Source organism: Hyperolius riggenbachi, chromosome 4 (assembly GCF_040937935.1).
Source record: "Hyperolius riggenbachi isolate aHypRig1 chromosome 4, aHypRig1.pri, whole genome shotgun sequence".
NCBI classification, from domain to species: Eukaryota; Metazoa; Chordata; class Amphibia; order Anura; family Hyperoliidae; genus Hyperolius; species Hyperolius riggenbachi.
In genome coordinates, this window is record NC_090649.1 from 285,652,687 (window position 1) to 285,678,875 (window position 26,189).

At 43.8% G+C, this 26,189-nt stretch overlaps 1 protein-coding gene across 5 annotated transcripts in view; it reads right to left on the reverse strand.

The window, feature by feature from the left end:
- The window catches only part of FAM184A (family with sequence similarity 184 member A), a 306,218-nt gene that overhangs the window by 274,138 nt on the left and 5,891 nt on the right, over positions 1–26,189 (reverse strand). For all 5 annotated transcript variants that reach the window (XM_068231372.1, XM_068231373.1, XM_068231371.1 and 2 more), the window contains exon 2: positions 3,674–3,884. In XM_068231372.1, the coding sequence (XP_068087473.1) occupies positions 3,674–3,853 (180 nt within the window). In that variant the 5' untranslated portion in view covers positions 3,854–3,884. The remainder of the gene's footprint in view (positions 1–3,673; positions 3,885–26,189) is intronic.

A 26,189-nucleotide genomic window follows, 5' to 3' on the forward strand; every position in this document is an offset into this window, starting at 1 on the left:
TCCTGTTCTGAAATTACGCTACATGCTTGTTGTAAAATATGCTGATGTAGGATCACATTTATAATTAACTATGCTTTAATTGTTACCTTTAGGCACAAAAACAGTGCTGTATTTAGATCATACATAAAAATATTCATTATGTTTCTGTCTTACTGCAAATTAATTACTATAGTTACACAGGCCTAGATTATCTGTGATTGCAAAGGGTTTGGACCTTTCTACCCTCTGAAGCAAACAGCAGCTAATATGTGCTAATGCTGTGTACCCTTCATATATCTAGGTCAGAGACTCTGACAGAATGATATCAGAAAGTTAATGCTCGACGACAGCAAAAGTATTCAGGAAAAAAAATAAGAGATTTGAAATATTCTGCATTACAATAGAAATATAATATAATATAGCACTATAGCAGTCATTCTTAAACTTTAGAGAATGGCAACAGCAATGATCTGGACTGTTTTGCTTAGAATTTTTATTACCAGGAATCAATGTTATTTTTTCCCTTGTCAACATAATCCTCACTATTCCTTTAGGCTGTAAGTTTGCAAGGACAGGGCTCTCTCACCCTTTTGTGTCTTGAAATTTGCTTTATATTTTGTTCATCCTGTTACATTTATCACTGTAATTACTATACCAATTCTGTACTATGTACCAAAGTCTATATTTTGTGTATACAATTGTCTGTATTATTACAGTATGTACCCTATGGTTGTTTCTTACTCTGTGCTGCGTGACAGAATATGTTGTGAATAATAAATCAATAATAATAATGTCTTTTGTCTATCATCTCACTAATAATTTCTTTTCAATTGAATTTTGTTAAGGGCTCTTTCACATTAGGGCAGATTTTCTGCGTTTCAACGCAAAGGATAAAGTTTGCGTTACCCAAGGTGAAATGAAAGTCCATAGACTTTCATTTTAGCTTTCACATATAACGCAGCCTTTTTGTGCGTTGCGTTCCACTGCACCCAGGCGCAGTTTTTTGGCCAACGCTAGCTTTATGCGTTACAATGTTAGTCAATGTAAAACGCACACTATGCGCGTTTTTAATCCGTTAACGCAGGCAATCAGTCCCAGAATGCAACAGAGGAACAATGTAGAAAGTTGACAACTAAAAGAAAAAAAAATTACCTGCGTTTTTCTATGTGCAGTAACGCATTGAAAACGGATTAAAAACGCACACTCACTGCAGTGCAACGCATATCAAAACGCAGTAAAAGGCATACAACAAAACGTATGCTTTGAGCGTTCTCCAACGCAAGCTCTGATGTGAAAGAGCCCTAATAACCTACAGTTTTTCCCGCCACTTACTGGTGGTTGTTTGTACTCTTTGTACTCTTTCTTATGCAACTTCAATAAAGAATGAATACAAAAATAAATAAATAATAACAATGTGTTCATGTATGTAAGGAAGTCTTGAGCTGTGCTTGACGTGCCATTGAGTCAAGACGTCAGTGCAGCTAAAATTTTCCTTGAGGTTAATTTTCATATACACATATGTGTAAACATGTGCCCACTTTTAGCTACCTCTGAGTTTGCAATGAATGTATTTATCAATCCAATCAACCCAATAACACAAACTGAATGTGTAGGATGCAGATACATCAAACTTTGTTGCAGAATAAAAAGGGAAAGGCAGAAGGAGACTGTCTTGTATATGTTTTTCTTTTTATCAGGAGTATTAAGGGACCAGGTAAGATGCCGCTATTGTCATCTCTGTAGGCAGGCACTGACTAGTTCAGTGTATTCTCGGCATTCCAGCAAGTAAGCCAGGTGTAAAGATAACATTCACAAGTTATGCCCAGCTTGAGGCACACATGAGCTTCAGGTAGTATGGCAGCTGTGTAGAGGCTCATATCTGGCACCTTTTAACTTATATTGGAACACAAGTAAAAAAAGAAAGTAGTCCACCTTTAGCATCACCCCTGTAATTTCAATATTTAACACCTAGTTTGAAAGGTACAGTCAACAGAAATGATGAGCATGTTTGTTCGCTCATTGGGCCTGATTTCCCAAGGCATCTCTACTGATCTACTGATCGCTGAGGGTCCCCACTAGGGGTATCTTTAGTGATCCAACAAGCCTCCACTGGATTATTTAAATACTGTTGGCTTTTTTTATGCTTAGGATCTACCACTACCACCTGGGTCACACCACAGTGAAAGACATGTGAAATACTGGTTTTGTGACTCGACTGAGTTTTTATATGAACAATTTACAACTGCCTAAGATGAAAAAAAAAAAAAAATAAACACCAACACCAGCATCAACTTGCTATTTTTTTTTTAAGCAACACCTGCAACAATCCAATATCACCCAAGTCATTGTTGCAATCTTTATCGCCTATTAGCAAACAATAGAAAAAAGACCTTCCAGATTTGCTGGACTACTTATGATATTACCAGTGGGGTCCTCAGGAATCACCTGAGGTGCCAACATAAATCAGGCCCATTGCCTTGAAGAGCAGTATGGAGGGCCATGTGTATAGACAGGCACACTGGAAGTCTTATCAGAATGACCAGCAGTAAGCACCAACATCTCAGGCCCTCAAAGGTCATTTACTACTGGGCTGTTACAGCAATTAAGTCAGTTTTGGGACCCCTCTAAGAACTAAATGCTCAAAACCGTTTCATTTTACAAAACAAGTCTTTGGATATTTCCATTACTATGATATTGCTGTATGCTAGGCTCTTTTTTCAACTTTAGTTCTATTTTAGCTACAAAGTGACCATGCTTCCCTTGTAAAGCCATTTGAAATATTTAAAAACATTACAGTCTAAGGACTCTGCAGCTTACAAAAGATATCATTTATTAAAACTAATGTCATGACTCATTGCTATCAACCATTTTAAACAGTGCATACAATTTTGCACTTGTTGGCCATTTTAGGATTTTCTAGTCTTGTGCCACATTGTGTTGTCTGCTGCACATCTTTACTGCTGGCTTCATTTGTGAACAGAAGAAGTAAATTTATTTGAACATACTTTTATTAGATTTATAAAAAAAATGGCCCCCACTTTGTAGCATCAAAAACCGATGTTTGCATCCCCACGTGTACTTTTTTTATATACAGTATATATATATATTTACTTATTTTTAATGTTAATTGTGGGCAAGACAGGTCCACATTAATAGTGGTGATCTTCAAAAGTGTAGCCAGAAAAGCCTAACAGCCTACAACAGAACAGTGACAAAAATGACTCATTATGAAAAAAAAGGGAAAGACTAGTAAAGACACATGAGCATAGGCATGTGTGCCAAAATGTTCAGTGGTTCAGATTATCCTGCAGTGTATTCATTAGTGATATGCCTGAGAACCTATGAATGCCATATCTGCAGAGGTCCCATAGCCAGCATGAGGAACAATACACAATACTGTAAAGATTTAATAACACAATCAGTAGCAGGTATTACAGAACAACATTAAGACTGCATAAGCAAATGTAACTTCTCCAAAGTAAATGGTACTATGATATTCCATAACTCAGAAGTGGCACATTGCCATACTAGCATCTTACTATCCAACGCCCAGCTGATATATTAAGACATATTTGGCAATATTAACATACTTATATGATCCTTTAATGTATAAGAGCAATAGACAAGGATTTCAAAACCAACATAACAACACATACATTCCAACATCACAGACACATCAGCAAGTGTCAGTTACCTTGGTCAGCTGTGCTATTTTCTTGCTCATCTTAAGGTGCAGTTCTGCAGTGTACTCCATGCTCAGGCCAGCTTGATGTGCCATCACACTAGGAGACGAGGGCACAAACTTGGCAGCACTGGCAGAAGCCCCTCCACTGTAATAATGCTGTTGCTGCTGCCAGCTCATCCCGGTCGCCATCTTCAAGGCTTCAGATTCCTCTCACCTCCCCCTAAAAAGCAGTGAGGGAGGGTGAGAAATTGATGATACTCCAGAGACAATAAAACCACAATGGGAGATGAATTAAGAAAGAGCAATGTGCTGATGTTCAGCCTGAGGGATATGACTGTGCACAGTGACTGAGGCAAGTGCTGCTCACTCCCCCTCCCCTACTCTGTGTGTGAGGATAACACAAGCTCACAGAGTAAAGGCAGCCAATAAAAATCAAGTAAAAAATGAAGGGGCTGTGCAAGAAAAATGAGGCATGTGTGTAAGTACTCACAACACATTTAACAGTTTGTTGTGATATATACATGTTCAGGCAGTATCTATCTATTTATCCCCCTCTTTTTTTCATGTCATGGAATACAAGCAATACAGAACACACATTAAAAATACAAGCTTCCATTCAATCATCCTGAAGCATCTGTGCAATAATTGATACTAACTAGGAATAACTGTTTTCCTCTTATATGGTAACAGTGCAACACTTGCCAATTTACAATCCCACCCACATACTACTGAAGTTGAAAAAAACCCACAACATATGCCTAGTAAAAGGGTTTACATAATAAATCTCTACTAGACAACACATGGCATCAAAACAAATTCTGCTACTGTGGAATGAATACATGGATTTTGTGATAAAATTATCACAATTTATTTGATAATTTAAAGTAGTGAGGTGAAATAATATACCCTGGAAATATATTTGTTACCTCTGTACATGCTTTGGAGATAACATTTTGCTTAACCAATACTCGACAGAGGCTGGCTTCTCACTATATCTGATTCTTACCATGCACATTGACAGCGGATACACTGGAGCGTCCATGACAGGGAACACTGCTCCTTGAGTCTCCGGTGTGTCTGCTGTATTAGGCATGTTATGCATAACATCGCTATGGAATCTAGGAATTATCGTGCACTGCACACAAGTGCGTTCCTCTCACTACAACGGACACAGCAGATCTGTTGCAAACGGACATGTATGAATGGACCCTATACGTAATATTAGATACAACATGTCAGTTTATCACTGCTTTCCACTGTGGGAATGGAGCCAAAAGTAAACCTACATCCCATAGCTCTTGCCTGCCTAGAAAGCAGATACTCAGACCCTTGGCATCAGGCCTGAAATGCTCTTATCGCTTGAGTTCTAGGAAGAATATTGGTTCTCAACAAGAAACTGTAACAAGGAACTCTCCAGAAATCTCCTGAGATCATGTAATAAGACATCATTCAGGAACTACTAAGAAGCAGCTCTGCCAAGAATGTAAGCATAATCCATAAGCCGATCACTCCATTACCAATGTGCTCTGTACATAGATAATATGGTGGGGCTAGAATGATGGAACAGTCTTTCTGGGACACAGGAAAATAAAGTCATACTATGCAAGGGAAATGGGGAAAGAAAGTGGGGATGCCACTTGTTACATACAGCACTGCTCATCTTTAGCCCACTCCTGTTCTCAAGTATGCTTGCAACCATAACCCCTACTAGTCCTATTTACAGCATCTCTTAAAATGCAGATAAAATGTTATTTTATACAGTTAGGTCCATAAATATTTCGACAGAGACAACTTTTTTTTTCTAATTTTTCTGTACATTGCCACAATGAACTTTAAATGAAACAACTCAGATGCAGTTGAAGTGCAGAGTTTCAGCTTTAATTTAGTGGGATGAACAAAAACATTGCATAAAACATGTGAGGCAACTTAAAGAAAACCTGAACTGAAAATTAAAAGTCAAAATAAACATACACAAGTCATACTTACCTCCTGTGTAGTCTACTCCTCAATCTCTTTCTCCTCTCCCACGTCCTGTTTGTCCACTGTGATCAAGGGAATTCTCCGTCCTCCATTTTGAAAATGGCCATTACACCATAACAGCTTTCTGGTCAGCACACAGTTAAACTGTAACATCGCCCACTTGAGCCATAGGGAAACATGGACACATCAGTTCTCCTCTCAGCTGTAACTGACAGAAACTGATATATAACTGACAGCAACTGATATATTTCAGTTCTGACAAAATATTGTCAGAACTGGAAGGGATCACTGTAAGAAGAAAATGGTGAGCTTCTGAGAGGAACTGATGGCAAGGTAACTATGTAATGTTCATTTGAAGTTACCTCATGTGTTTATTTTAAATAATTTTACTCAGTACAGGTTCCATTTAAGCATTTTTTAACACAATCCCATCATTTCAGGGGCTTTAAAGTAATTGGACAAATTAACCACTTCACCACTATGGACCAAAGTAATTTTCACTGTTATGATCGCTTCTGCAGCGTTTACTGCTGACTGCAGTGGTATTGCAAACCAAACAGTTCTAATGTCATTACATGCATTTGCTTGCATAGTTTGGTTTGCACTTAAACTAGTTGCTGATTCCATCTGCAGTCGCTCTGAAGTTAATGACAGTTTAATATGCTTTTGTGTAAACAAACATTGTCTGCTGCAGTGGAGGGGCGGTCCCTTTCCTGCAGGCTGCATATCATTGTCTGCCTTTTCCTGCTATCAGCCTGTGATTAATTACCATTCACTTGTGTGGGAATCTGCAGGTCTGCTCCCATTGGATGACCTCAGTATAAAGAACTGCTTCCTGCAATGTCTCATGGGCTATCATAGTTTCAGACTCTATCTGTTACTCTGCTCGTGCCCCACCTCGTTCCTGGTCCGTGTGGACTGCGCTGACTCCTGCGAAGGGGTCAGCGAGTCCTCCTAGTTCTGCTCTTGTTCTAGAAGTTGCTACTTGCTTGTCTTGTGTCATATATTGGTTCATCGCCAATATATACGCATACTTGCGCATTTTGTTATTTTCCTTGTATTCGTGTTACGTTAATATATCAGTGTCGCTGATATATACGTACACGAACTGTTTATTTCCTGTGTTCAGTTAGTCAGTTTTCCAGCACGTTTTGGTAGTTTGCGCGTATCGTGAACACCCGTGCTGAGCTAGTTATCCTGTTCCTGGTCCTGTTTGTGGATTGCGTTCATCTCTGCGAAGAGATAACGAATCCTTCTGAATCCTGTTCCTGGTCCTGTTTGTGGATTGCGTTCATCTCTGCGAAGAGATAGCGAATCCTTCTGAGTCCTGTTCCCTGTATTACTTCAGTCTTAGTCAGAGTTCCTGCTTATGTCATATATCGGTTCATTGCCAATATATACATATGTTAGTCAGACGTTACGAATAGTTTCATTGATAGCTGTAATTGTAATACGCTAGGAAAACATACTTATTGTATATTTATCTGTGTTACGTTCATCTATCTCGATCCTGCTATTTCCTGTCTCTCCTGTCCTGTCTTTGTGAGGCACGCCATCGCCGCAACGCATTGGCTGCCTCATTCCAGTCTGTCTGGTTTTGGACGCTTGCTGTCGCTAAGTAATCGCTAGCTAGCAAGCGTTCATTCTGTCTACCTGTCCTGATCTCCTCAGTCCTGGTTTATGCGCTCAGCGCTACTTTGCGCTGAGACGTTATTACGAAAGTGTTTGTGGCTGTTCAGATCTGCACCGGCTCTGTGCACCACAATCTCCTATTGGAGTCAGTCCTCTCCTCCACTAAACTGGGGATATCCTGATCCCTTGTGCTGGTGTGTGTACCTCCTTCACGTCAGCTTATGTGTTGTATGCTGACTGTGGAGATTACACCCCCAAGCTTAACATTATGATAGCCCCATTACCAATCCCCATTGTGGGGGGGGTTCCCAGCAAAAATGACACTGTTTGTTATGGTTCCTGTTCCTTTAAGAAATTTGAGAAGCTCAATTCTGAAACAGAAAATGAGTTTTTTTCTGAATGTGCCAGGTTCCTGGCCAATCCTGAGCTCCAGGCTACTCCTGTTTCAACGTGGGCCCCCCAGCTAGTTTATGTTTTATTTAAGGGAAGATTGTTTCAGTGGGCCTACGATGTCTTGGATCATACCAATTTAAAAGAAAGACCACTGGAATTTCTAGCGTTTGTGATCCATAACTGGCTGCGCAAAACCGATTTGCCTAGCCCTTTTGATAAGCTCCTGGCAGCTTGTCAATCAGCTGCTCCTTCTACTGCCTACAAAAATAATCAGCAAGCAGATAATTGTTCTGATAACTTTTCTTCTGCTAAGGCAGCAGGGTCTAAAGCCAAACGTAAACGCTCCAAAAGAAAAGCGTTACAATCAGCGGAGTCGTTGCCCTTGGCGACTGCGCATCAGATCTGTAACGAGACTCCACCATTAGCAGATAATGAAATTCAGTCACCATTCAGGGGAGTCAAATGGACCTATGAAACTACTAATGAACTTTCATTGCTAGCCAGGGAAAATAAAGGTTCTTGTTTAAATGAATTATCTGAATATGATTATGAAGATATATTACAGAGTATTGAACAGATCAATTTATTCGTGCAGCAAGGGAAATTTGCATACACTACAGTTCAACACTTGCTACAGGTATTGGAAATCCTTAGGAATAAGAAATCGGCCAATTACCTGCTAAATAACCCAATGTATGTTTCTGCCACTAACACATTTGCAAACTATGATCAGCCGGAATGCTCAGCTGTTAAATATGCATGGGATCCTCCATTTGAGAAAGGAGAGATGGAAGCCCTGGTCTATGAATGGAAGAATGATGCAAGTTCATTTTGTCAGTTTTACAGTGCAAAAAGTGAATTAGTATTGAATGCATGCATTAAGTCTGCTTATAACCTAATAAAAACTGGTGTGTGTGGGTATGACTTTGTGGCTCCATTGATCGATGTGTGGAGAATGATTCTGGACGATTTTTATGCAATTCAATCAGTTGATACCAGGGAAGACACACTGTCAAGTGGAGATTGTTCCACTTCCTCAGTTCCTGAGGACTCGCCTGCTTTAGCACCTTTGGCTGATTCAGCGAGTGATTCTGAGCTCCTTTTGTGTGAAATTGAAGTTCCTGTAATTCCACCCTGTACCATGGATAACTCAGTGTTACTTCCCAGTAAGACAGAAATTACTAATACTTCCTTAATCTTGCCCTGCACAAATTTCTCAGCAGAGGACCCAGAAGTCCTGCTGACTTTCGAGTCCAGCCTAGCCAGTACTCATGACTCTTTGTTTAGTGAAACAGACACCAGAAAAATCTTGCCTGTCTCTGCAAACACTTCTGCAGAAATTACCTGTGTTAATAAAGTTCAACTCCTGTCTGATCCAGCAGATGCCAATAGATGCACTATATCAGTTTCCGAGTCCCAGCAATCCTGTCTAGTAAACTCAGAACCCCAGCATCTGAATTTTCCAATTTTACAAATGAATGGTGATTCAGATGCGCAAACATTGTGTCTTGATCTTCCTGTTTCTACACCTCGCTCTAGTTTCGTGAATAGCTCAGAGCATCTGCTATGTGAACCTGAAATCGCAGAATTATTACCTTGTTCAGAAAATTTTCCAATAAATTTGCCCTGTACCATGAATTGTGCAGTAGATCTCTCCAATGAAACTCAGGTCACAGAATCATTATGCTGTCCAGCAGGTGCTTCCATGGTTTTGCCCTGCAATATGGACTGTTCGGTGATCCTGTCCAGTGAAGCTGTGGTCACAGAGTCTTATGCTTCACCCAGTACTTGGGATACTTCAAACCCTCTAGCGGAACAGTCTGAGGCACTGCTTACCTCAGTTGGTGTTACAGTAATATTCACTTGTCTAGCAGCTGTTTTGGAATTACAGTCTGCTCTAATAAAACTTGATGAATTTCTGCCCAGCGAAGCAGAAGCCATTGAAATATTGTCCTCGTCAGCAAGTGTGTCAGATACCTTGCCCTGTACACAGTCTGATTTAACCAATGTTGTTGAGTCCCTCTCCAGTGTTGTAACAGCCGAGGAACTCCAGCCCTGTCCTCTGAATGTTTCAAAAGTCTTGCCCTGTAACATGGATAATTCTGACTCGCTGGAAAAAATAATAGAAATCTCAGAATTTCAGTCCGGGTTAATGAGTGTTTCTGAAACCCAGCCCTGTATCCTGGAAAATTCTGGTTCTCTGGCCGGTGTGGCAGAAATTCCTGAGTCCCCTTCCTGTCCAGTGAGTTACTCAGTTTTGCCTAGTTCAGTGGGGATTGCTGCACTACTGACTTGTTTTGCAGCCCTTCATGAGCTCCAATCCAGTGTATTTGATGAGTCTCTGTCTAGTCCAGAAGAAGTTATGGGAACCCTGTCTAGTTCGGTGCATACATCAGAAGATTTGTCCTGTCTTGTAAATGCCCCTGAACATGATTTGTTAATAACTTTGCTGGAATCAGAGACATCTAAGTCTAATCCTGCATTTTTTAGTGACAATCCAGTAACTGTGAAGTCTAGTCATGATGATTTTTTTTTGCCCAGTCCTGGTTTCGGTCCTACCTTGACTGACTTTGAGGTTTGCAGTTCCTTGACATGCCCAGAAGTCTCTCTTGTGCCAGTGTGCCCAGATGTGCTTCGTATGCCAGAATGCCCAAGTGTGTCTGTGTTGGCGTGCTCACACGCTTCCCTAGTGGAGACATGTTCTGATGTTGCCGGTTGGCCTGCATGCCCGGAGATGGTTCTGGTCCCTAAAAACCCTGATCTTGATGTTTGTCCTTGTGACCCTGACTCTAGAGTTGCCCTGGGTTCCATAGGGGTTCTTGATGGTTCTCCATGTGAGCCTAAGGGGCGTTCTGACCTGTGGGGATCTCTTTGGAGCTTCCAAGTGTTCTGGGAGATCTCTGAGGAAACTTGTCCTGGTACCTTGGACTGGTTCAACGGTGGGTTTTGTGTTGGTGGGGACAGTTCCGGTGGGCATTGCAAAGGCTTTGGCGTTTTTGGACAGTCCCGGGAAGGCGGTGGGTATCGCTCAGAGAGTTTCTGGGGGCTTTTCTCTGGAAGTCGTGGTTCTGATGGGTATCACACTGAGGCTTGTAGTGCTGACGGGCATGGTTCGGTAGGTTCTGGTTCCAATTGGTCTAGTTTTGGTGAGACTGATTTGGGAATTTGGTTTTGTCGGACGGATCCGACCTTCATGAATTTTCAGTCAGATCAGTTTGCTGGATTTCCCACTTCTGATTTTTTGGTTTGGGTGGTTCAGGAGAAATATGTCAGTTTTCATAGGCGTCCAGAGGCCGCGTTTAAGGGAGGGGGTACTGTTATGATCGCTTCTGCAGCGTTTACTGCTGACTGCAGTGGTATTGCAAACCAAACAGTTCTAATGTCATTACATGCATTTGCTTGCATAGTTTGGTTTGCACTTAAACTAGTTGCTGATTCCATCTGCAGTCGCTCTGAAGTTAATGACAGTTTAATATGCTTTTGTGTAAACAAACATTGTCTGCTGCAGTGGAGGGGCGGTCCCTTTCCTGCAGGCTGCATATCATTGTCTGCCTTTTCCTGCTATCAGCCTGTGATTAATTACCATTCACTTGTGTGGGAATCTGCAGGTCTGCTCCCATTGGATGACCTCAGTATAAAGAACTGCTTCCTGCAATGTCTCATGGGCTATCATAGTTTCAGACTCTATCTGTTACTCTGCTCGTGCCCCACCTCGTTCCTGGTCCGTGTGGACTGCGCTGACTCCTGCGAAGGGGTCAGCGAGTCCTCCTAGTTCTGCTCTTGTTCTAGAAGTTGCTACTTGCTTGTCTTGTGTCATATATTGGTTCATCGCCAATATATACGCATACTTGCGCATTTTGTTATTTTCCTTGTATTCGTGTTACGTTAATATATCAGTGTCGCTGATATATACGTACACGAACTGTTTATTTCCTGTGTTCAGTTAGTCAGTTTTCCAGCACGTTTTGGTAGTTTGCGCGTATCGTGAACACCCGTGCTGAGCTAGTTATCCTGTTCCTGGTCCTGTTTGTGGATTGCGTTCATCTCTGCGAAGAGATAACGAATCCTTCTGAATCCTGTTCCTGGTCCTGTTTGTGGATTGCGTTCATCTCTGCGAAGAGATAGCGAATCCTTCTGAGTCCTGTTCCCTGTATTACTTCAGTCTTAGTCAGAGTTCCTGCTTATGTCATATATCGGTTCATTGCCAATATATACATATGTTAGTCAGACGTTACGAATAGTTTCATTGATAGCTGTAATTGTAATACGCTAGGAAAACATACTTATTGTATATTTATCTGTGTTACGTTCATCTATCTCGATCCTGCTATTTCCTGTCTCTCCTGTCCTGTCTTTGTGAGGCACGCCATCGCCGCAACGCATTGGCTGCCTCATTCCAGTCTGTCTGGTTTTGGACGCTTGCTGTCGCTAAGTAATCGCTAGCTAGCAAGCGTTCATTCTGTCTACCTGTCCTGATCTCCTCAGTCCTGGTTTATGCGCTCAGCGCTACTTTGCGCTGAGACGTTATTACGAAAGTGTTTGTGGCTGTTCAGATCTGCACCGGCTCTGTGCACCACAATCTCCTATTGGAGTCAGTCCTCTCCTCCACTAAACTGGGGATATCCTGATCCCTTGTGCTGGTGTGTGTACCTCCTTCACGTCAGCTTATGTGTTGTATGCTGACTGTGGAGATTACACCCCCAAGCTTAACATTCACACTTCATTGCTCCTCCTATTAATTTACCACCCCTTATCACACCAAAATGATCTAAACATTGTTTTTTTCGCCACAAATTACGGTAGGCTGTCTTTGTTTGGAACTTTTTGCTAAGGATTGTATTTTTTTTTATATGCATTTTAAAGAGATTCTGAAGCGAGAATAGATCTCGCTTCAGACCTCATAGCTAGCAGGGGCATGCGTGCCCCTGCTAAAACGCCGCTATAGCGCGGCTTAACGGGGGTCCCTGTCCCCCCAAACCCCCTCCGAGCAGCGGGGGAGCGCTTCCTGGTTGGGGCAGGGCTAACCGCCGCAGCCCTGCCCCATGCGCGTCTATCAGACGCGTACCTCCGCCTCTCCCCCGCCCCTCTCAGTCTTCCTTCACTGAGAGGGGCGGGGGAGAGGCGGCGATGCGCGTCTGATAGACGCGACTGGAGGCAGGGCTGCAGCCGTTAGCCCTGCCTCCAGGAAGATCAGCTCCAGCGACCTTTTTCCGACCCAGGTTTGCGGGGGGTGGGTTGGGGGTGAAGGGACCCCCGTTAAGCCGCGGGATAGCGGCGTTTTAGCAGGGGCACACGTGCCCCTGCTATATATAAGACCTGAAGCGAGATTTAGTCTCGCTTCAGTGTCTCTTTAAAGAAAACCCGTAACTAAAAAAAGTTCCCCTGCGGGGTACTCACCTCGGGTGGGTTGAAGTCTCCGGATCCTATCGATACTTATAAAATATTTACCTTCCTGGCTCCAGCGCAGGCGCAGTATTGGCTCTCTGCTCGGAGATAGGCGGAAATAGCGGATCGCTGTCGGTCTGCTATAGTTAGCAGGCGCAAGTCTCCTGCACCTGCGTAGTAGGGCGGACCCGACAGAGATCAGCTATTTTCGCCTATTTCCATGCTGAAAGCCGCAACATCGCCCACACTGGAGCCAGGGAAGGTAAATATATCAAGCCTTGTCAGGCTTGTCGAGCCAGGATTGCGGGAGACTTCCCCCTCCCGAGGTGAGTACCCCCCAGGGGACTTTTTTTTTATTACAGAGTCTCTTTAAAGGGAATAAGAAGAAAAAAAATCATTATTTCTCAGTTTTCAGCCATTATAGTTTATAAAATGAAATATGCGACTGTAGATAAAACTCACACATTTTATTTGCCCATTTGTCCCTAGTACAATGTATGGTGACAATGTTTTATTTGAAAATAAAGGTGTTTTTGACTTTTCTGATTGTACTCAATAATTATAAGCCCTAATTTGTAAAAATAACAATAATATACCCTCATGGCATATATATATATATATATATATATATATATATATATACATATATATATATATATATATATACATATATATATATATATACATATATATATATATATATATATATATATATATATATATATATATATATATATATATATATATATATATATATATATATATTGGGTTGCAAAAGTATTCGGCCCCCTTGAAGTTTTCCACATTTTGTCACATAACTGCCACAAACATGAATCAATTTTATTGGAATTCCACGTGAAAGACCAATACAAAGTGGTGTACATGTGAGAAGTGGATCGAAAATCAGACATCATTCCAAACATTTTTTACAAATAAATAACTGCAAAGTGGGGTGTGCGTAATTATTCGGCCCCCTGAGTCAATACTTTGTAGAACTACCTTTTGCTGCAATTACAGCTGCCAGTCTTTTAGAGTATGTCTCTACCAGCTTTGCACATCTAGAGACTGAAATCCTTGCCCATTCTTCTTTGCAAAACAGCTCCAGCTCAGTCAGATTAGATGGATAGATGGACAGCGTTTGTGAACAGCAGTTTTCAAATCTTGTTACAGATTCTCAATTGGATTTAGATCTGGACTTTGACTGCGCCATTCTAACACATAGATATGTTTTGTTTTAAACCATTCCATTGTTGCCCTGGCTTTATGTTTAGGGTCATTGTCCTGCTGGAAAGTGAACCTCCGCCCCAGTCTCAAGTCTTTTGCAGTCCAAGTTTGCCCTGTATTTGGCTCCATCCATCTTCCCATCAACTCTGACCAGCTTCCCTGTCCCTGCTGAAGAGATACACCCCCCGAGCATGATGCTGCCACCACCATATTTGACAGTGGGGATGGTGTGTTCAGAGTGATGTGCAGTGTTAGTTTTCTGCCACACATAGCGTTTTGCATTTTGGCCAAAAAGTTCCATTTTGGTCTTATCTGACCAGAGCACCTTCTTCCACATGGTTGCTGTGTCCCCCACATGGCTTGTGGCAAACTGCAAACAAGACTTCTTATGCTTTCTGTTAACAATACCTTTCTTCTTGCCTCTCTTCTATAAAGGCCAACTTTGTACAGTGCATGACTAATAGTTGTCCTATGGACAGAGTCTCCCACCTGAGCTGTAGATCTCTGCAGCTCGTCCAGAGTCACCATGGGCCTCTTGACTGCATTTCTGATCAGCGCTCTCCTTGTTCGGCCTGTGAGTTTAGGTGGATGGCCTTGTCTTGGTAGGTTTACAGTTGAGCCATACTCCTTCCATTTCTGAATGATCGCTTGAACAGTGCTCCTTGGGATGTTCAAGGCTTTGGAAATCTTTTTGTAGCCTAAGCCTGCTTTACATTTCTCAATAACTTGATCCCTGACCTGTCTTGGACCTGTCTTGTGTGTTCTTTGGACTTCACGGTGTTGTTGCTCCCAATATTCTCTTAGACAACCTCTGAGGCCCTCACAGAGCGGCTGTATTTGTACTGACATTAGATTACACACAGGTGCACTCTATATAGTCATTAGCACTCATCAGGCAATGTCTATAGGCAACTGACTGCACTCAGATCAAAGGGGGCCGAATAATTATGCACACACCACTTTGCAGTTATTTATTTTAAAAAAAATGTTTGGAATCATGTATGATTTTCGTTCCACTTCTCACATGTACACCACTTTGTGTTGGTCTTTCATGTGGAATTCCAATAAAATTGATTTGTGTTTGTGGCAGTAATATCAGAATCAGAATCAGAATTTATTTCGCCAAGTACAACGGTGGATTGTACCCGGAATTGGTTTTGGCGCATACAGGGTCGTTGGTGAAAAACAAGAAAATAGCACGGTTAAGCATGGTACATACGTAGACGTGGGACAAGCATACATAGGACAACATTACAGTTTGTGCGTACATTCAAGCAAAGCGTCATATACAATTAAGCATGGAACATACGTATAAACAAAAGCAAAATCAAAGCAAAAACAGAGCATTACAGCATACACGTACAGTTAACATAATACAAACAGAGCATTACAGCATACACGTACAATTGACGTAGTACAAACATAGCATAGCAAGACATACACTGATAGCGGGAACAGAAAAAGAGTGGGACTGGAGGTACAGCCTGAGAGCTGATATGAGCGCTGCCATTTTTGGCACTGGACGCTACACAGCGACGCGCTCCCAACTAGACAGGTGCTACCGATTGTCTGCGAAAAGCAGAGAGGATGCTGGGGGGGGATCATGATGGAGGCGGCCAGCAGGGATCACTTGGGCCAGGTTGCTCGAGGAGAATCGCTCCTAATTTCAGGGTCCGCACGGCTGGTTGATGAGGGTGCGGACACAGTGGGGCCCTTTGCTGGGCAGCAGTGGTGGACAGCAGTGGTGGATGTGGGGCCCGGGGCCACCCAGGCTGGGCAGCAGTGGTGGACATGAGGCCGGGGGGCACCTCGGCTGGGCCGCATTGGTGGACATAGGGCCGGGAAGGGGGCACCCTGGCTAGGCAGCAGAGGCGGACAGGCCAGGGGCAGCATACCTTCACTGTGGCTGCGAGGAGCAGCAACAGGCCCTCCATCAACATGGTGGCAGCCTGGTCGTGGTCGTTCTCCTGGTGACGGGTGGAGCCGCTGCAGTTAGGCCTCCTCTACACGTGGCGGGTGTCCCATGTGCCCTTGCTGGTCCCTAGGCCCCTGGGCGACCCGTGGTGGAGGGGGACCGTCAACCCCAGCAGTCCTGGGCTGCAGACTCCGGTGATGGGGAGGTCTCTGGGAGAGGTCTCCGGCGGCGGCCCTGGTCGGCTATTGGTGGCGGCGGGAGCACGTGGTGGCGGCGGGAGCACGTGGCGGCTTCTTCCCAGGCGGCAGCCCCCGACAATCAAGAGCGACCGAGGGCAGTGTGGAGCCGCCGCTGCCCCTCTCCGTGTGGTCCCCGGCAGGAGAGGCGGAAGTTATGCAGCGTGGAGGCGGCGTGGTGCGGCGCTGCGTGGTGCGTGCAACGTCCCCTGGCTCCAGAGCGGCGTCCCGGCTCCCCTGGCAGCAGTGATTGATTCCCCGGGCATGCAATCCTCACCCCTCAGCACGCTACCTCCCGATCCTCCAGCAGCCTGCGAGGCACCATCGTGGCCCCTGCATCATCCCCAGGTGAGTGGAGGTGGTCGGGAGGTCGCCAGAGGGGGTGTTAGGGGAAGGGGAGAAGAAAAGACCGGAGCCCTGTGGCCGTGGCGTCCTCACCCGGCGCCATCTTGCATTTGACAAAATGTGGAAAACTTCAAGGGGGCCGAATACTTTTGCAACCCACTGTATATATATATATATATATATATATATATATATATATATATATATATATATATATAGCATGGTGGCAGCTGCTGGTGGGTGGCTGTTAGTGCTGCTGGCATAGTGACGGCTGCTAGTGAGTAGCTGTTACTGCTGCTGGCATAGTGACGGCTGCTAGCGAGTGGTTGTTACTGCTGCTGGCATAGTGACGGCTGCTAGCGAGTGGTTGTTACTGCTGCTGGCATAGTGACGGCTGCTAGCGAGTGGTTGTTACTGCTGCTGGCATAGTGACGGCTGCTAGCGAATGGTTGTTACTGCTGCTGGCATAGTGACGGCTGCTAGCGAGTGGTTGTTACTGCTGCTGGCATAGTGACGGCTGCTAGCGAGTGGTTGTTACTGCTGCTGGCATAGTGACGGCTGCTAGCGAGTGGTTGTTACTGCTGCTGGCATAGTGACGGCTGCTAGCGAATGGTTGTTACTGCTGCTGGCATAGTGACGGCTGCTAGCGAGTGGTTGTTACTGCTGCTGGCATAGTGACGGCTGCTAGCGAGTGGTTGTTACTGCTGCTGGCATAGTGAAGGCTACTAGCGAGTGGTTGTTACTGCTGCTGGCATAGTGACGGCTGCTAATGAGTGGTTGTTACTGCTGCTGGCATAGTGGCAACTAGAGTTGCATTGGATCAAATGCAACACTGCATTTCAATTAAATTTCAAACGATTTCATTCTGAAATCTATTGAAATTCGATTCCTACTGTGTAGCACACATCAGATACATTCCTGTCAGATTCAACCTGACCGGCATCTGACAGAAATCTATCTGATGGTCGAATCTGCTGCACATCTATAAGTGTATGGTCCACCTTTACCTGCCAGATAGATAATTTCCAACATGTTGGAAATTATCTATCTAACCATCTATCTGCCTAGCGATTAAGCATTGTTCTACTATAACAATGCTTAAGGTGGCCATACACTTATAGATTTACAACAGATTCGACCATCAGATAGATTTCTGTCAGATGTCTGTCAAGTAGAATCTGACAGGAATCTGTCTAATATGTGCCACACTCTAGAAACAGATTTCCAATAGATTTCAGAATTAAATATTGGAAATCTATTAAAAATCGATCTAAATGCATTATTGGACCATTAGATCCAATGCAACTCTATGGGCCATCGATCTGCTGCCAGCAGCAGATCGACCTAGATCTTCCATCCTGTCAGATGGATCAAATTGATAGAAATCGATCGAAATCAGCCACAAATCGATCTAATCGGGAATTTGATAGAATCGATTTCTGATTGATCGATCGATTCTATAGAATTGATCTATCAATCGATGACTAAAATTGACCAGTGTATGGGCCCCTTAACAGTACTTTACAGAAAAGAATCTAATTACAGAAAATCTTACAGAAAATCTAACAGAAAAATCTAACAGAAAATTGTATGGTGTGTACTAGGCATAATGCTGGGAATACACGGTATGTTTCTGAGCCATTAATATGGCTCGATTGATAATTTCCGACATTTCCGATCTCCCGTCGGATCAATTCTGTGCTCGATTTCGCATAGGGAACAATGGGAAAAGATAAGAAAAACGAATGGAAGATAAGAGAATCGAGCGCGAAATCGAGCGTGGAAAACGAAGGTATGCACGATGGTCAATTACATATTGACAGCATGGGATCCTCAAAGAAACACTCCAAAGATCTGAAAACAAAGGTTTTTCAGTATCATGGTTAGGGGAAGGGTGCATTCACACTGCACCAGTTTTGTACTCACTACCTATACAATTATATGGACCTGTTCACATTTCTGCTTTATAACCAATTGCATTATTCTAACTCACTGCATGCAGGCTTTGAATTAACGTGTAGCATCAGTATTCTCCCCAGAATTTGTTTCCAGCCAGGTGGCATGAACAAGCAACAGAGTGAGGCGCAATGGAGGAATGCAGGGCTGGTGCAACTCTGCTTACAGCATAGTAGGAGAATGAGGAGGTGAGTAAATGACAGCTAGGTGCTCACCAAAATTAGCTGGGTGGAGCACCCAGCTAAAAGAGCCTGGGGAGAACACTGGAGAGTTGTCTACTGCTGTCCAACTGACAGAGAGCGGTCTACTACTGTCCAACTGACATAGAGCTGTCTACTATCCAATTTACATAGCTGTCTACCGTACAACTGACAGCTGACAGAGAGCTGTCTACTATTGTCCAACTCACATAGCTGTCTACCATACAACTGACAGCTGTCTACTTCTGCAATCCAATTGACAGAGCTGTCTACTACTATCCAACTGCCAGAGAGCTGTCTACTACTATCCAACTGACAGAGAGCTGTCTTCTACTATCCAACTGACAGAGAGCGGTCTACCATCCAACTGACAGCCATCTACTGCTATTCAACTGACAGAGACCTGTCTACTACTTCCCAACTGACAGCTCTCTACTACTCAACTTACAGAGAGCTGTCTACCACCATCCAACTGACAAAGAGCTGTTTACCATCCAACTTACATAGCTGTCTACCATACAACTGACAGCGGTCTACTACTATCCAACTGACAGAGTTTTTTATTGCTATTCAGCTGACAGAGAGCTGTCTACTACTATCCAACTGACAGAATGCTGTCTTCTGCTTTCCAACTGACAGTGAGCTGTCTTCTGCTATCCAAATGACAGAGCGCTGTCTACAACAATCCAACTGAAAGAGAACTGTCTACTACTATCCAACTGACAGAGAGCAGTGTTCTACTTCTCCCCAGATTTGTTTCCAGCTGGGTGGAGTGCGAAGGGGAAATGCAGGGTCGGTTGAACTCTGCTTACAGCATAAAAGGGGGATGAGGAGGTGAGCCGATGACAGCCAGGTGCTCTCCAAAATTAGCCGGTTGGAGCACCCGGCTAAAAGAGCCAGGGGAGAAGACTGAGCATGCAGTGTCTATTGCAGTTCACACACACTACGACGTGTGCATTATCAAACGTGCACCATGTGAATCCAGCCGAAGGCTACAAAAAGCTAACTCAAAGGTTCAACCATTTCATGACATAGGCTAAAGGGTTCAAATACGCACATGGACGAGTGTTCATGCTGGACATTTATAAACGCCCTATTTGCACTAAATAGGATATTAATAAACTGCCAATTTGTACACAGTGGTTAAGCTTTCAGTTTCAACTGTAAGGAATGTAAGCAGAAAATGAAAGGCCTTATCTGCTGTTAAACTCAGATCTGGCAGGCCAAGGAAAATACAGGAGCTGCACATGAGGAGGATTGTCAAAGTGGTTACAGACATGGGCGTAACAATAGGGGCTGCAGCCCATGCGCCCGCGGGGGGGGGCCCGCCCCCCCCCCCTGGGGCCCGGTCAGGCAGTGGCGGATCTAGAGGGGTGCCCCAATGCTGCCCGCCACCTTCGCATCTTGTGCCGTTTGTTCCTCTATGCCTCGGTCCCCCGCGCCCCCTTCCTTTCCATGGGGGCCATGCTGTTCTCCACCTCCGCATCTTGTGCCTCCCTTCCTCCCATGCCCAATGCTTTCGGTCTCCCGCGCCCCCGCCCGCCGCTCTCTGCCTGCCCCTGCTGTCAAACTTTAGATTAGCGGCAAGAGAAGAGTCGAGTACGCAAATAATTCACCCGTCGCGTCACATGCGGAAGTGACGTCATTAGCCACTTCCTGCGTTTAAAGCTCACCGGCGGGAAGTGTGTGCCCTGTCTGTCTCTCCTCTTGCCGCTAATTTAAAGTCTAACAGCAGGGACAGAGAGCCGGCGGGCAGGGGCGCGGGAGACCGGAAGCATCGAGTACCAGGAGGTACAAGATGCGGAGGTGCGGACATCACGCCAGGAACAGAGAGTCGGGTGATGGGCGGTAGTAGTGAGCACTTCATCCCCCTTCCTTTTGCAAGTCTCCCTGGCAACCCCAACTTGTTCTTATTCTGCCTGCCGGAAGCCATCAATAATGTAAGTAGATGGGTGCAGGCATAGCTTGTGTGGGGAGAGGGGTGGGCTGGCTGTGCAAGAGGAACTTGCAATCTAACCCCTGCCGCATTCTGCTATATGTCCCCACAGGGCCTCTTTATTGCATTCTGCTTTATGTCACTACAGGGCCTCTTTACTGCACTCTGCTTTATGTCACTACAGGGCCTCTTTACTGCACTCTGCTTTATGTCACTACAGGGCCTCTTTACTGCATTTTGCTATATGTCACCACAGGGCCTCTTTACTGCATTCTGCTTTATGTCACCACAGGGCCTCTTTACTGCATTCTGCTTTATGTCACCACAGGGCCTCTTTACTGCACTCTGCTATAAGTCACCACAGGGCCTCTTTACTGCACTCTGCTATATGTCACTACAGGGCCTCTTTACTGCATTCTGCTATATGTCACTACAGGGCCTCTTTACTGCATTCTGCTTTATGTCACTACAGGGCCTCTTTACTGCATTCTATTATATGTCACTTCAGTGCCTCTTTACTGCATTCTGCTTTATGTCACTACAGGGCCTCTTTACTGCACCCTGCTATATGTCACCACAGGGCCTCTTTACTGCATTTTGCTTTATGTCACTACAGGGCCTGTTTACTGCATTCTACTTTATGTCACTACAGGGCCTCTTTACTGCATTCTACTATATGTCACTTCAGTTCCTCTTTACTGCATTCTACTATATGTCACTTCAGTGCCTCTTTACTGCATTCTGCTTTATGTCACTACAGGGCCTCTTTACTGCATCCTGCTATATGTCACTACAGGGCCTCTTTACTGCCTTCTGCTATATGTCACTACAGGGTGTCTTTACTGCATTCTACTATATGTCACTACAGGCCCTCTTTACTGCATTCTGCTATATGTCACTACAGGACCTCATTACTGCATTCTGCTATATTTCACTACTGGGCCTCTTCACTGCATTCTGCTATATGTCACTACAGGTCCTCTTTACTGCATTCTGCTTTATGTCACTACAGCGCCTCTTTACTGCATTCTACTTTATGTCACTACTGGGCCTCTTTACTGCATCCTGCTATATGTCACTACAGGGCCTCTTTACTGCATTCTGCTATATGTCACTACAGGGTGTCTTTACTGCATTCTACTATATGTCACTACAGGACCTCCTTACTGCATTCTGCTATATGTCACTACAGGACCTCATTACTGCATTCTGCTATATGTCACTACTGGGCCTCTTCACTGCATTCTGCTATATGTCACTACTGGGCCTCATTACTGCATTCTGCTATATGTCACTACAGGGCCTCTTTACTGCACTCTGCTATATGTCACCACAGGGCCTCTTTACTGCACTCTGCTATATGTCACTACAGGGCCTCTTTACTGCATTCTGCTATATGTCACTACAGCACCTCATTACTGTATTCTGCTTTATGTCACTACAGGGCCTCTTTACTGCATTCTACTATATGTCACTGAAGTCTACAGGACCTCTTTACTGCATTCTGCTTTATGTCACCACAGGACCTCATTAATGCATTCTGCTATATGTCACTACTGGACCTCTTCACTGCATTCTGCTATATGTCACTACTGGGCCTCATTACTGCATTCTGCTATATGTTACTACTGGGCCTCTTCACTGCATTCTGCTATATGTCACTACTCAGCCTTTTTACTGCATTTTACTATATGTCACTGCAGTCTACAGGACCTCTTTACTGCATTCTGCTATATGTCACTACAGGGTGTCTTTACTTCATTCTACTATATGTCACTACAGGGCCTTTTTACTGCATTCTGCTTTATGTCACTACTGGGCCTCTTCGCTGCATTCTGCTATATGTCACTACAGGGCCTATTTACTGCATTCTGCTATATGTCACTACAGGGCCTCTTTACTGCATTCTGCTATATGTCACTACAGGGCCTCTTTACTGCATTTTGCTATATGTCACTACAGGGCCTCTTTACTGCATTCCGCTATATGTCACTACAGGGCCTCTTTACTGCATTCTACTATATGTCACTACAGGGCCTCTTTACTGCATTATGCTATATGTCACTACAGGGCCTCTTTATTGCATTCTGCTATATGTCACTACAGGGCCTCTTTACTGCATTCTGCTATATATCACTACAGGGCCTCTTGCTATCCTTGTAATTTGGGGGGATCGGGCTGGCTGTGCAAGAGGAGCTTACAATCTAACCCCTGCCGCACTTGGCTAGGCTACCTAATTATTTGATTTTGATGCCCCTGAATGTGATGCTTATTGTGAGGCACCTGGCTACTGAATTACATATTGGCTACATATTGTATCTGGAGGTGTGTAACTACTTAATAAAAACTACTAATTAATTTTTTAGTTGGGGGCAGTGACTACTTGATAAATTATCTGTAGGCATGTGACTACTTGGTGGGTGGGGGGGCGCAATCTCAGTGTTTGCCATGGGCGCTATATTGCCTAGATACACCTCTGCGCTCAGGGGGGGCTGGAGGGGTCGCAGCATGAGGGGAAAGCAATGGTCACACTCGGCGGGGAGGGGGGACGGTCCCCCCTCTCTCACCTCGGGCTCTCCCCTCTGCACTCCCCTCCAGCTTCAATAACACATATGTGTGCAGCGGCGGGCAGCGGCAGCTACATACCCTCCGTGCGCTCCAGCGTAGACGCTTCTCTCTCTAACCTCTGACGCAACTTCCTGTCCTGTATAAACAGGAAGTCGCGTCAGTCATGCTGCGACCCCTCCAGCCCCCCAAAACGACCCTGAGCGGGTCCGGGGGGTGGGGGGGGTGTAGGGGGCCCGCTCAAAATTTCTGCAGGGGGGCCCGGTGGGTCTTAGTTACGCCCCAACCCACAGATCATATCTGACAACCTGCAAGAACATCTTGCTGCAGAGGGCATATCAGTACATCGTTCTACAATTCAGCGCAATTTGCACAAAGAACAGGTGTATGGCAGGAGTAGTTGGACAGTATGGATCTGATCTGCCAGAACAAGAAAGGTAATGTTTCGGAAGTTTGCAACAAAGCATGTATAGTTAGTCATTAAAGGTATTACCCAAATCAAAGCTTGTTGGTTTGATGTCAGCATATCTGTATGGCAGGGTGATGAGAAAGAAGCCCTGTCTGTACTCACGTCAAAAACAGTCGCTTGTTGCATTCAAAAACTCATTTACACAAGCCAGATTAATTTTTGAATAAAGCACTTCGGACTGATGAGAGACAAATTGAGTTATTTGGTCATAACAATAAAAGCACTTTGCATAGAAGAATACCGCATTCCAAGAATAACACCTGCTACCCACTGTCAAATTTGGAGGAGATTCCATTAAGCTGTGGGGTTGTGTGGCTAGTTCAGGGATGGGGCCCTTGGTAAGTTAAGGGTCTGATAAATTCAACTCAATATGGACAAATTCTGCAGGATAATGTTCAAGTGTCAATCACAAAGTTGGAGGTACACATGGGTTGCATATCCCAACAAGACAATGGCCTCAATTCACTAAGCTTATCTCCTGTCTTTAATAACTCTTCTAGAGTTGTTACCATGGTGATAAGGCATGTAGTATTCAGGAAACATTTTACCTCAGGCAAACCTAAAGTTAACTCTTCTGTCTTTAAGTTAACTCTTTAATCCTTAAAATAACTCCAGAGTTAAAGACAGGCTGTTCATTAACTGCATGTGAAAATAACTACAGAGGAGGTAACTTAACTACAGAGGAGGTAAATTAACTACAGAGGAGGTAAATTAACTACAGAGGAGGTAAATTAAGTACAGAGTAGGTAACGTAAGGAATGAAGAGATAAGATAACTCTCTCACTGTGTGGAGGTAAGTTTTCTCTTGCCTTATTATCTCCAGCATGATCTTAGTGAATTGACACCAAAGGCCTCAATTCACTAAGATCATGCTGGAGATAATAAGGCAAGAGAAAACTTACCACCACACAGTGAGAGAGTTATTTTATCTCATCATTCCTTAAGTTACCTCCTCTGTAGTTAATTTACCTCCTCTGTAGTTAATTTCACACGCAGCTAATTAACAGCCTGTCTTTAACTCTGGAGTTATTTAAAGGATTGGAGAGTTAACTTAAAGACTTAAAGAGTTAACTTTAGGTTTGCCTGAGGTAAAATGTTTCCTGAATACTACATGCTTTATCACCATGGTAACAACTCTAGAAACATAACATATTAGAGACAGGAGTTAAGCTTAGTGAATTGAGGCCAATGACCCAAAATACAGGTTGAAATCTACAAAAGCATTCATGCAGAAGGAGAAGTACAAAGTTCTTGAATAACCATCACAGTCCCCTAACTTGAACATCATTGAAAATCTATGGGATGATTTGAAGCAAGATGTCCATGCCTGACCGCTATCAAATTTAACTGAACTGGAGATATTTTGTATGGAAGTGTGTGACGGGCTGAAAAAAGATTATGGTGGCAATGAGAGGCGAGTAATTGCTGTCTGAGATAAACAACAGAGGCGCCAACAGGATAAAAGGAGAAACCGTATTAAAACCAATAAAACAGAGGGTGGCAAGGGTGGACTTACCTCCCCAATATTCAAAACACAACCACTGTGATCAAATGGCAAAAAACATTTAATCTGAACTCCAAGACAAAGAACAATTGCAACGCGTTTCGCGGGTCTCAAGCCCGCTTCCTCAGGCAAATATACAAAAAACAAGGAGCAGCTGTAACAAACAGAAAAAATAAAATAAAATAGAAGAATAAAAATAAAAATATGAAATACGTACAATAAAATGCGTCCAATAAAAAAACATCCAATAAAATGCATGCAATGGAAATTGCAGTAGTATCAGAGTGAACAATAAACAATTGATGAAATAAATATTACTGCAATTAGACGTGTCAATCGTACATAAAACCAGTTTAAATGTGGCATGGTCGTCATATAAATATAAATAAAAATATGAATATGAGTATAAATACATAAACCATACAAAGAGAAAATGTGGTGGTGACACGTATTTATGAATATACTACTTAATGGGAGAAGTAAGGGAGGGGGGGAGGGGTTTCTACCTACCCCCTAGGTGCCAAGTTGTAGTGCTATTGTATCCCTTAACGGGTTCACTATATACCTGTTTTTCCTAATGCAACACGGATCCCGGGGGTGTTGGTGTCACCCATGTTATAAATTATCATTGATGTCCCATATAATGGAGGGTCTATTGCCCTAAATACCTGTTTTTCCCCTAATGTAAACGGATCCCGGGGGTGTTGATGTCAACCCATGTCATAAATCATAAATATCCCATATAATGGAGGGTCTCTTACCTTGACGTTGTGTAGTAACAGCGT